Source organism: Cricetulus griseus, chromosome 5, assembly GCF_003668045.3.
Source record: "Cricetulus griseus strain 17A/GY chromosome 5, alternate assembly CriGri-PICRH-1.0, whole genome shotgun sequence".
Classification (NCBI taxonomy): Eukaryota; Metazoa; Chordata; class Mammalia; order Rodentia; family Cricetidae; genus Cricetulus; species Cricetulus griseus.
Window position 1 is genome coordinate 70,064,401 of NC_048598.1, and position 12,792 is coordinate 70,077,192.

The following is a 12,792-nucleotide window of genomic DNA, read 5'->3' on the forward strand; positions in this document are numbered from 1 at the left end:
AGTGCTGAGATTCAGGGGGTGTGCCACCATGCCTGGCACCTCCTAGTTTGTTTGTTTGTTTGTTTTAATTTATACAGTCTTTATAACAGCCATTTAGAGCAGTTAGACACAGTCCTGCTTAAACACATTACTTTCACATTTAAATTGCATTGCTGCTCCCACTGAGAATCAACCCAGGAGTGCCTGATGTTGGGTAATGAATACCGTCTTTTGGTACATGGATGTATTGTGTTGTCTAACTAGGACTCCCAAGGCTACCCTGAGAAACCCTGTCTCGAAAACTAATAAATAAATAAACAAATCTCAAAAAAAAAAAAAAAGCAAAAAAACAAAAACAAAAACACTGGATGCGGCAGGTGTGGGATTTCTGCAAATGACAATGCTCATCTCAAACTGAGGAGACTCTTAATAAGTTGGGCCCAACAATGATGCCAGAGACTAATCACTCTCCCAAGCATTTACAGAAAGACTCAAAAGCAAACACACTACTGCCCTAATAGGGAGGCAGGCTCAAGACCAAAGTGTACACCAGAGCCAGGACAAGTTTTTACTCTAGGCTTTTTGTCTTGGTCCAGGTCGCTCAAAGTTTGGTATATTCTCTTCAGACTGATACTCAATGCTATCTCTAATATCAAATACAAAAACAACTGAGTTAATGTGTTCAGAATGTGGGACTGTGCTGAACATGTGATATTTAACCCAAGTTACTCCCAAATAAGGAGAACCTTGCCAAAACCCTAGAGGTCTCACATACCAACCCCGCTCTGACCTGAACAAGGAAGGTGGAATCAGGGAGCAATGCTACGAAAAAACAGACGGGCCCCCAACCTTCCACAGTTCAGGGCAGTTTAGACGCTGTGTGCTAGGTGCCTGCTAACTGAGCTTCCCCTGTCGGGAAACTTGAGAAGGGAAAACCTGGGAAGAACCAGAACTCTGAGGCTTTTCTGAACAGCTTTAAAGGGAATAAGAATATCACTTTCAGCTTTAAAGGAAGTAAGAATATCACTTTCAGGGTTCCAAGCTAGGATCTGAGCTTCTGAGTAGGGAAACAGGCTCTTCCTCCCACAGCACACAGCAGAAGGTCCTGGGCTGGTGAGGACATCTCTACTTTAAATACATCGAGGACTAATGCACAGAGATGCCACAATAGCTGCTGTGAGGAAGGATTATGCCCTACAGAGTCCTGCCAGGTATCACTGTGCACCATACTGTGCGGCCAACGTGGAGTGTCTCTCCTATCATCTGGTGGTCACACCTGCCACAGAAATACACTGTGTGCTATATGCTTAATAACTGAGCTTCCCCTAACATCTACCCCACCTAGACTCATGAGCCTGCCATCCCTGTGAGCCTGCCTCGAGCGGTGTGCCTACTCCTGTGACATTGTCTTATTCTGTGAGCCTGTCTTGTTGGGGTAGATGTTTGGGCTTCTCCACAAATCGGACAGCAGGCAGTGAGTGTTGAGTGCTGTCATGCTAGATGGTTTGTCTGGCCTGCTCTGTCTCATAACCAAAGTGTACTCAGTGCACACAGATACAAGACCACCCATGGAGCCACCATGAATACCCACCGTATCACCTGCCTGTCTCGTATAAGCAGCTTAATGACAGACAATAACCTCAAGTAGGTACTATGTAATGGCAATGACATCTCTAAATGGGACTTCTATAAGAACTTCTGCAGAAAACAAAAGATGCAGAAACAAGGCCAAAGGCCTGAGAGTGAGAAAGAAAAGCAAAAGCACTGAAATCGTTATGAAAAACTGCTGTGGCAATTTTAGGTTTTGTTTAGTTCATTTTCTTAGATTTATTTTATGTACATGAGTGTTTTATGCATATGTGTGTCTATGTTATAGATGTGGTGCGCCACCATGAGGATGCTGAGAATTGAACCCAGTCTTCTGCAGGAAAAACAAATACTTGTAGCCATCTCTCCAGCCCCTGTGGTCACTTATAATTGACAGTCTATAAAGTATGATTTGGTAGACAGAAACATCTGTGATTTCTCAGCCCAATGTACAGGAGGGGATAGAGTAGCCGCTACATTTGCTGTACTATTTTATAAATGCCAGTGGATAACTAATCTCTTAAATCAGAGTCAGAGCTCCCCAGAGGTTAAGTGTGCCCATCAGTGGCACACAGCACACCCAGAATACCAGAATGCACGCTCAAGGGCTGCAGGTCTTTCCACTCACCTGGCTGTTGGGATCTCCCAGTAGGTTACATATATGTGGCACGATCTTGCTTAGTGTTAGAGTCTGTGCCCCAGAGCTGCAAATGAAATGCATGAGTGAGAACAAAGGGAAGAAAGATGCCAGTGCCCACACCTACCCTTCCCTTCTCCACCCCCAGGATTAGTCCCTCACCAAGGTTCCCTCCATTCTACTCAAAGTGGCTCCAAAGCACCCCAGAGTCCATTTGCAGAGCTCAGTCTCTTCCATGGCCTGGCCTTGAAGACGACACCAAGGTCTGCACCTTGCCATTCTGCTTGTCTCAGACGCTCATTCTGCTGTATCAGGTCATACTTCCCATTCTGCCAAACTCAGTGGACCCACCCAAACTCCATGGTCATCTCTGGAGGGGCTTGCAGACTCTCTGTTAATGTTGCTGGTGACAAGGTAGCTGTAAGGCATCTGACCACACACTGCTCTGCTGGGGAACTCCAAATTTGTCACTTTTCTTTGAGGTTCAATTTTACTTTAGTTATGTGTGTGCATGTCTGCCTGTCTGTATGCATGCCAGAAGAGGAATCCGATCCCCTGAAATGACATCTATAGGCAGTTATGAGCCACCGGGTGTGGGTTCAGGCAACCAAACTCATTTCCTCTGGAACAGAAGCAAGCACTCTCAATCATTTAAACATCTCCCCAGTCCTTTCACCATTGTAGTGTGATGTCACAGACATTATTTGTGAATACACTCTATAAAACAGCACAGACAACTCGGGAAATTACTTCAGCAGTTTCTTTTTAATAATTTATTTATTTTTATTTTATATACATTGGTGTTTTGCCGGCATGTGTGTCTGTATGAGAGCATCAGATCATCCTGGAATGGGAGTTACAGACGGTTGTGAGCTGCCATGTGGGTGCTGGGAACTGAACTCAGGTCCTCTGGAAGAGCAGCCATGCTCTTAACCACTGAGCCATCTCTCCAGCCCCAGTGGTTTCTTTTAAAAACTAAAAATGGGGTAGGGAGTGGAAGGGTGGCTCAGCGCCTAAGAGCACCGGCTATTCTTTCAGAAGGCCAGGGTTCAATACCCAGCACTCACATGGCAGTTCACAACCATCTGTACTACAGTTCCAGGAGGATCTAATACCCTCTCCTAGACTCCAAGGGTACCAGGCACTCATATAGTGCATGGACATACATGCAGGCAAAACTCCCAAACATAATAAATAAATGAGCAAACAAACAAAAAATGGGCTTAGAAAATGAGCCTTCCATTGTACTCTTACTCAAGAGAACTGAAAATTTACACTTGTGCAGAAACTTGTACACATATCCATAGCAATTTTACTCCCGAGAGGCCCAAACTTGAAGTCACCCACATTTTCTTCAATGGATGAACAGCCAAATAAATTAGACTACATCTATAGCATATATTCTATACCACATAATCTATACTACAGTATAGATACTATAACTACAGAGTCTACTCAGCAGTAAAACTTTTGAATTATCAGCATCAATGACATACAGTACAAGCGCTAGGGAACTTCACTGAGTGGGAACCGAGAAGCCAACCCTGAGAGGGTGCTCAAGGCTTGATTCCACGTGAATAACAGTTTGATGTGACAAGATCATAGAGTCAGAGTCCCCGTTAGTGGCTGCCACAGGCTATAAAGTGTGTGACAAAAGGGCAGTGGGTGGCAATGTGGACAAGTTCTGTGAGCAGCACCCAGACTTCCACAAGGTACTGAAGGCTACACCATCCTGTGTGAAATCCTACACTGGTCAGGTAGAGGGAAGGAGCTGCTTCCCACTATATTTCTTTACAGCTACCAGTAGATCTAATTACCAGATCTACAAAGGTGGTGGTGATGCTTTTTGTTTTGTTTTAAAGCTTTAGCCAAGGAGCTGGAAATATAATTCAGATAGAATGGTTGCCTAGCATCCCCGGAACCAAAGAAATAGGACCCATGTTGGCCTGTGCCAGTAAGCCCAGCTCTTGAAGAGTGGAGGCAGGAGGACCAGAAGTTCAAGACAAACTCAATTACAAATGAAGTTCAAGACCAGAGGACCATATGAGACCTTATCTTAAAAAAAATAAAAAATAAAAATCTGGCCAGTGGTGATGAATACCTTTAATCACAGCACTTCGGAGGCAGAGGCAGACGGATCTCTGAGTTTGAGGCCAGTATGGCCTACAAAGCAGGTTCCAGGACAGGCTCCAAAGCTAAAGAGAAACCCCCGTCTCAGAAAAAAGTGGGGCAGGGGGAAGAGCTTTAGCTAAGCACACTTTGCAGGTTCACCCCAGACTTACGCATTGAGTGTTGCAATAAGGCAGAGGCAGATGCCCTCTCTCGTGCGGAAGTTCTTGTGTTTGAAGCCTCCAAGCATTCTGTCCCACACATACTGCAGATGACAAGGAACAGGTGAGAGGGTAAGGATTTCGCAGCCCTTCACAGCAAGGAAGGAGGCAACAGAATACGAGCCTCTTCACAGGAACTAAACTGGCCCCATTCCCACCGGCCCCCAGGGTCCTCTCACAATCACACTGATGTAGGACAGGGAATTAAACTTTATTAAACACATGCAGTTGCAGTGTGAAAAGTATGTGCACTTACGTAACACTACTGATTCCCCCCATACCCCTAAGGAGGTATAATTACCCCATTTTATGACTGAGAACAGGACACCCCAAAACCAGCAAGCATGCACTCTACTCCTCACCCTCCTCACTGAGGCTCACCCCATATTGTTTTATCTCCCCTGGAAAACTGCTGTTGGCTGCCCCAGCTGTATCCCCTGACAATGGTCAGTGGGAACTTGGATGATAGGGCTGGGCCCATCCATTCAAGCAAGCTCCGCTGTCATATAGGAACCAGGGTCCCAGCCAGGCCTACTGGCTCCTCAGATACCACCAGCTACCCCTTACCAGAGAAAGGGAGAGCCAGTGTCATAAGTAAGCTAAAGGGCATGACAGATTAATCAACCCACTAATTTATTCAAATGATACATTTTTCTAGTCATATATTTAAATCTCTCATATGAGAGACTGTGGGCTATAAGAATGGTCATTGCTGGACTGGCTAGTTTTATGTTAACTTGACACAAGCTAGAGTCATCAGAGGAAGGAGCATCAGTTGAGGAAATGCCTCCATGAGATCCAGCTGTAAGGCATTTTCTCAATTAGTGATCAATGCCAGAGGGTGGTACCATTCCTGGGCTGCTGGTTCTGAGTTCTAAAAGAAAGCAAGCTGAGCAAGCCATGGGAAGCAAGGTAGTAAGTAGTAACCTTCCACAGCCTCTGCATCACCGTCTGCCTTCAGGATCCTTCCTGCCCTGTTTAAATTCCTGTCCTGACCTCCTTCAAAGATGAACAGTACTGTGGAAGTGTAAGCAGAATAAAATCTTTCTTCCCTAACTTGCTTTTTGGTTATGGTATCTTGTGGAAGCAACAGAAACCCTAACCAAGACAATCTCTAGCCCACCAGCTTAAAAGAAATTGAGCCCAGGGAATTGCATGAACACTGTTTGTGCATACAGGAGAGCTTCTCTTGTCCTACCTGGGGGTTAGCAGCTTGATCCATGATCTTTAGCAGCAGGGTTTGGTCTTGCTCCCTCACGGAGTCCTTAGCATCTCCTAGTCTGTCTATTAGACTTGGCAACACTGGAAACCAAAATGGAAATGATTAAATGAAAAAGATCTGGGGATCTGAGGTCACCCACTGCTCATCTGCAGTAAGCTGGCCCAAATAAGGAATTCAAAAAGCCTATTCCATACGCAGTTATTCCAAAGTCACCCATCCTTGGTCAGAGCTCTCTCCACTCTCCTTGCCGAAATCCACTTTCATAAGCACAGACACTGGCAGAACCTTGTACTTAGGCAGACTGTCTCTACACTCACTTTACTCCAGTCACATCCCAACATATCCGGAACCCGATAAAATATTAAAATAGAAGGCTTTGGCATGCAAGGGTGACACAAAGAAAACCTGAAGGAAGGAAAGAGCTGAGTAAGCATCGGGACATAGAGGTAGGAGGATCACGAGGGAGGAGGACCAGGATCAAGTCATAAGGTCTTCCTTTGCTGCATGGAAGGTTCAAGGCCAGCCAAGGATATAAGGCACCCAGTGTCAGATGGAGGAAGGGAAGAAGGAAGGAAGGAAGGAAGGAAGGAAGGAAGGAAGGAAGGAAAGTAGGAGCACTCCCAAGAACCTCCCCTTCCCTGAGGATTTAGATGCAGTTAATTGTTGATGGGAGAGAGAGACATTTTCATTGGTAGTTACACTATGGATAAGGGCCATTACCCCAAAACAACCCTTCACCCATGCTTCTGTAAACAAGCCTAATGAAGCTCAGTGGTCATGGGAGAAAAAAAAAAAAAAGACATGAAAGCAAGAGAACTAGGTGGGAAAGGAATGGCATCAGCAGGAGGGGAGGGGAACAGAGGTAACTGCAAGAGTAGGTATATATATATTTTATATATACATATATATATATAATGTATAAAATGTAATGCTTTATAATTGACATGTGCTAATAAAAACATTAAACAGGCCCTATCTGAAGACAAAGGGGATCAACATGCTTCACTGGCATTGGGTACATTTTACTTATAGCACCATAAGACACACACCACATCTATACACTGAAGCATGGGACAGCCCGCCCATTCCTATCCCATGCCTATTAGGCTTCTTGTGAGAATCCATGAGTCTTAAGCTAATGTAGGAGGGAAATGAAAAATGGTCCAAACACCAAATTCCTAGATGGTCCCACCATCTTTCTCAGTGAGCACACTGACCAAAGCTACAGAAAAGAAAAAGGATAAACACTCATGATGAACGCTACTGGAAAATTCCAGCTAACACTCTGTGTGGCTCAGTGGTCAGAGTGCTTGACTGACACAGAGGCCATGGGTTAAAACCACTGCCCACACAAAACAGAAATAAGAAAAAGGGATGGAGAGATTCTTCTACAGAAACAGTTGCATAAACAGAACTCCTTCCTGTTTACATTGCCTCCAAGAAACACCTTGATTTTGTGGCATTTAAACTGTCGGAAAATCCTACTGGCTCCTTTTTTTTTTGTAGGACTCTTAATAGAAAACTGCCTCTTGGGAGGGGCTGGGGACAATATACACTGGCTGGCATCAAGTCTGATGGCTACTCTTGCATAAAGTCCTCAATTGGTAGTATTTCATATTCAAAGTCACAGAAGGAAGGACTATTTCAGGATTAGAGGTAAAAGGTGTCAGTTTAGAGGGAGTGAATCCGTGATGTGGGGTGAGTCCAGAGAGGCTGGAGAGGCTGAGAGTCTGCTGGTCACAGCTTACCCGTGCCGATTTGTGCCTTGAACCGGTCCTGAAGCCTTGTCACCAGTGCAGACAGGATGTCCATGCCCAGGAGAACCACCTGCAATGGGAAACAGGCACAGCGTGAGCGATGCAGTGAGGTAGTGCCAGCATATCTTGTCCCCGCGGTCGCACAGCCCCGAGAGCCTAATGGCTGAGACGATGAGCTGGGCTGGCCAGGAAAGGATGCTCGGCACGAAAAAACTAGTTAAGGTTTGGAAGAAAAACTCACCAAGGCGAAACTCCACTGAAATAGAAGCAGCTCAACCCACAGGAGCCCATCACGGGCCGGGCCCCGCCCCGCCCGCCCCGCCCCCGCCCCCGCCCGCCCCGCCCGGCCCGCCCCGCCGCTGCGTATGCAAATTAATCAGGTCTCAACACTAAACCTCCCTCTGGCCCCGCCCAGAGAGGCGGGTATGCAAATTTTCAGACGTGTGGCGCACGGCCTTCTGGGTAAAGCCGAGCAGGCGGCTGTAAGCCCCTCGGGAGTTTCAGGAAAGCAGAGAGGGTGTTCGGCATTGTAAACTATTCTTGTAGAAAATACTGTCCACCGCGCAGGCTGAGGTAGAAATCCCCTCCCGCGATGGTCACCACAACCCCACCCGGGCCTGGAGTTTCTTGGCTGTCGGGCGCGCGGGCGAGCGAGCAACCATCCTTTTCTTGGGGTTGCGCTACTGTCCAATGAACGCATAGTGAGGGCAGTACTGCTAACGCCTAACAACACACCTGCATCGGTTAGAGCTTTTGCTTTACCTTGGTGCAATTTTTGGAAAAACCACAAAACCTCCTTTTCTGGCTTTAAAGTTTAAGAATAACTAAGTTAGTGGCTTAGTGTTTCCACCATTGTCTCCTAGAGGGCAGCAGTGGCAGATGTTACCATTATAATGCTGTGTCATTAGGTTTTCCTGCTAGAGGGCAGTCTTTCTTCCTGGGCCGTTGTTTTAGAATTGGTTTATTTATGGCCATTTTCTTTTTAAGAAACTTTTAGTTCAAAATACTGGTTTTACTTTTGAACCATAGCATGTAAATTTTCCTGGTTTGGTTCCCTTCTACAGAACACTGTAGGTAAGGGAGTACAGAAACCTGATAAACCTCATCCAGGTAACCAAGATAAATATGAACAATGCTAAGTCATCACGCTGGCGATGTAAGCTAAATATAATGTGATATACACTTCAGGTCTGTGACAGTCTCTCCAAAGTTTATAAGCATGGGTAATCACAAGAAAAACATAAGGTAAACTCAAATCATGTTCCACTGATATCTGAGAAATTGACAAAGGTAAGAGGGAGAAAAGGAGGGAAACTAAATATAATAGGTATCCTGGATAGAAGTCCCAGGTGTAGTAGGGGACATTTCCTTAGGAAAAGATAAAAGAGATCTAACTTGACCACAAAATTCTAGAGACAACCTTTCAGAAACTGGTTCCCCTTCTCATAGGGCCATCATCCCCTGGAAAAGGGCACCCAGGCATCAAAAATTTTTGTAACCTCATGATTTGCCTGGGAAGAAGAAAATAGCATTCCAAAGATATTTTTTTTTGAAAGAACCCAATAACGAAAGACCAAATTAAGAGTCAATGAATGGACTCTATTTAAAGTGCACTGTACACAGAACAAGAAAACTTAAACAGGAGGGGAGTCAGGGAAAGATCCAAAATAAAGCACAAGGAGGCAAGCGGAGAACACAGACGCTTTGGCGAAAAGCAACAGCTGGCATTCACTAGGCGGCTACTACACAGGAAAAGGGGAGAAAGGGGGGAAAAGGGGGGAAAAGGGGAGAAAGGGGAGAAAGGGGGAGAAAGGGGAGGGGAGAGGAGGGGAAGGGAAGAAGTGACAGTGTAAAGAAATAGGAGCTGTACACTGCTGGTGGGAGTGGAAAATGGTGTCAATGTGCTTTGGACATAAAGGCAAAAGAGGTAAAGCGGCGTCAGGAGCTGTGTGTACCCTCACCAATGGCATCATTTCTACACATAGCCTAACAGATGAGTGGATGTTCAACACACGGTCTTATCCATAAAATGCATCCTAAAGTCAGTCACACTTGTCTTCTATCCTCCTTAGTCACAACTGTGCTTTCTGTGACACATTACAAATTCCTGAAATAAACAATTTATACAATTGAAATTGTGCACTGTACTGAGGAGCACAATAAAATCTCACACTCAGAATGAGAAACATGCCTTTGGCATCCAGTGTCCAAGAGTATAGGATGCCCTCCATGAATCATTTGGCAGTCATACTGGCTGGTATTCTGAGAGACTCGAGTGTGCTAAGGAAGCCCTTAGCTACTTAAAAATGTTCCCGAAACACAAGAGTGACACTGACAATTTGGATATGCCGAACAGAAAAGTATTGTGACTACAGGGACACAGTTCCACACCTGGCTTCCCCTTCAGCAAGGACTTGATAGCCTGGTAAATATATGTAGAATATATGTAGAAATACAGAGCTCCCTCCTACTGGACACCAGGGCTGACTACAGAACAGAGGGACAAAGGCAGGTGCCATTAGTTCACAAGCAGATTGCTAACAGAGAAATCTACCAGCAGCCAGAAAAGGACACAGGCCCAAGCATTTGGGGCACTTTTTTGACCAGGCAAGCCCGGAAGAGCCGTGGAACAGTGCTATTTTTAGATAAACACCCTTGGGTCACTCCAGTGTCTAGAGGGAATAAAAGGAGAATGCCTCCCGTGATACAGCGGGCTCAAGCAATACAGCTTCAGCTTCAGCTCCAGCTCCTGGGCTAGGAGATTTCAAGGGACCAGACTGATGCAGGGCATACTTGACTCTCTCATCCCTAAGGCACTTTGGGAGAAGCAAGGCAGTGCAAACCACGATTATCCACGCCCACTATGCTTAAAACAATCAGTCTTCCCACTATGTCAAGGCCATTTTCAGTGCAGCTCCACCACATTATACACAGACCTGGTGCTTTCAGGCTTGTTCACCTCTGCCCAGCTAGCTTCAGACCTTGGGCAAGTCACAACGCTTCCCAGCCAACACCAGATGACCTCCCAAGTCTCCTGACTCTCTTTGGTGCCCTGATAATGCCAGGTCCTGAAAAAGCACATAGGCTCCCTAAGCCCAGACTCATTGGAGACCAGGCTCAACCACCCCCTTGCCAGATGTCTCATCTCCAACTTTGAAAAGCACCACCTAACAATATATCTACCCTACAGAGCACACAGGAGGGTTGGCAAGCTTTATCAATATGCCTGGCACACAGTAGGTATCCATAAGGAGCCCACCCATTCATCAGTAAAGCAGGTGTTAGGGCCAGGAAGAGGGTTTCTGTTGGGATACATGCTACTGATCTCTATACATTGTTGAGTTGTTCCTTCTACTGTTCAGCTGTAGCCTGTTATCAATTAAAGAGAAATTAGTTAGCACTCTATTCTGAGCTCACTTCCAACTTCAAGATTAAGTGCACAATGCAAACCCAAGAGGAAAAACCTGTAAGTTTGGAAGTAATGGGAGTCAAGCCCCACACATGCACAAAGGAGAGGACTTGTCTGGCAGAGCTGTCCGACAGAGCAGTCACCTAGGGAATTCCTGGACACTCGTGGTCATACTAATGCCACTGGGCTGGCTCTTTCTTAAATCCTTGTCTGGAAGACCATCTGGAGAAATTACAGGACTTGTTATAAGCTTATTGCCAGTTGCTGCCCCTACAGAGATGTGACTATTAGAACAGGACTCCGGACATTGCATCATCAAACCACTTCTTTTCATAGGAGGCAACTATGGCCACAAAAAGTCAGGTGAAATCATAGTGCCAGGCAGACTTAGGAAGCTGTGTTTGGAAGTCAGATGTGCCTGGCACAGCACATCAAAATGGCAAGTATTCTGTGATGATCTAGTCCAATACAGCAATCACTGCCACATGTAGGGCTGAAGCAATAGCCCCGGTGCTTGTCACACAGGTACGATGACCTGCCTTCACTCATCAGCATGCACTGTAGTTTGTTGCCAGAGACTTGCAATCCCAGTGCTGGGGAGGCAGAGACAGGCAGATGACTAGGGCTCCCTGGCCGGCCAGCCTAGCCTCCTTGGTGAGACCTGGGTCACAGTGACAGACCCTGTCTCAAAAACAGAAAGAGAGAAAAAAAGAGGAACCAAGGATGATACCCGAGGTTGGTATCTGGCTGCCAGAAGCATATGTGCACACACTCATACATGTGTGTGCACACATACAAACACAGAAATGTAAACAGTGCAAATGGAAACCAGAAGCTTTCATTTCGTAAACGTTAGTTATTTCAATAGCCACCAAGACTCTGGCTACCCTGCAGCACAGCTGGCTCCAAACTTAAATGAGCAAGGAGAAATGAGGCAGGCCATGGAAGGGGTGCAGGGCAGCCGTAACACCAGGGCAGAGCGTGGAGCTCATGGTGCCCACAACCCCCTACCCACACCTCCTCATTCGATACAGCCTCCCTCCCACACTGTACTGTTCTCTTGCTGGTAAACAGTTTTCCAAATTTCTGCAAAATGTATTCAGGTTGACTTGTAAATTGATTCTTTCTCCAAACAGAACATAAGCTCCAAGAACTTAGAATATTTTGTATAAAGATTTATTTATTATGTATACAGTATTCTGTCTGCATGTATGCTTGCATGCCAGAAGAGGGCATCAGATCTCATTACAGATGGTTGTGAGTCACCATGCAGTGGCTGAGAATTGTTGTTCCCTTGGAAAATCTTTCTCTTGAATTCAAAGTCAAGTTAAATATGAATACTTTCTGACATACATCCTTCGGTCCATATTTCATTCATTAAAATACAATCACATCACTTCCCCCTTCCCTGTCCTCCTTCCAACTCCACCCATGGCCTCTCCCTCCATATTTATTATTATTATGCATAGTGGGGGAGTGGCACATGCACAGAGGTCAAAGGACAACTTTGTGCACTCAGTTCTCTCCTTCTGTCTTTATGAGGGTGGCAAAACTGAATTTAGAGCCCCAGACTTTACCATGTAAGCCAGCTCTCCCACAACTTCAGCTGGGCCTTATCTAAACCCAAAGATTTTAGATCCAGGTCACTGGGGTGGAGGTGGGCTAGGTATCTCTCGTGAGATATGCGACCCACATGGGCCAAGACAAAGGATCTTTAGAAATCCAGATGACAAAACTCAGAAGTGATGACAGCCAGTGGCAAGGACATGGAAAAACTGGAACCCACAAATACTGCTAGTGGGACTGTAATAGAATGCAGTCTCATACTTCATCAGTATTAACCATGAGAGAAATTCTGTCCCAGTTATCCC

General features: G+C 45.7%; 1 protein-coding gene and 1 non-coding gene across 4 annotated transcripts in view; one reads left to right on the plus strand and one right to left on the minus strand.

Annotated features, from left to right (window-relative positions):
* Clasp1 (cytoplasmic linker associated protein 1) overlaps positions 1-12,792 on the minus strand; it is a 223,879-nt gene that overhangs the window by 141,740 nt on the left and 69,347 nt on the right. For all 3 annotated transcript variants that reach the window (XM_027417839.2, XM_027417836.2, XM_035445987.1), the window contains exons 3-6: positions 7,504-7,582; positions 5,732-5,835; positions 4,486-4,577; positions 2,195-2,270 (exon numbers count right to left, since the gene is read on the minus strand). In XM_027417839.2, coding sequence (XP_027273640.1) covers positions 2,195-2,270; positions 4,486-4,577; positions 5,732-5,835; positions 7,504-7,582 — 351 coding nt within the window. The remainder of the gene's footprint in view (positions 1-2,194; positions 2,271-4,485; positions 4,578-5,731; positions 5,836-7,503; positions 7,583-12,792) is intronic.
* LOC113834840 lies at positions 8,170-8,295 on the plus strand. The gene has a single exon (XR_003485866.1). It is a non-coding gene; the product is annotated as a U4atac minor spliceosomal RNA (small nuclear RNA).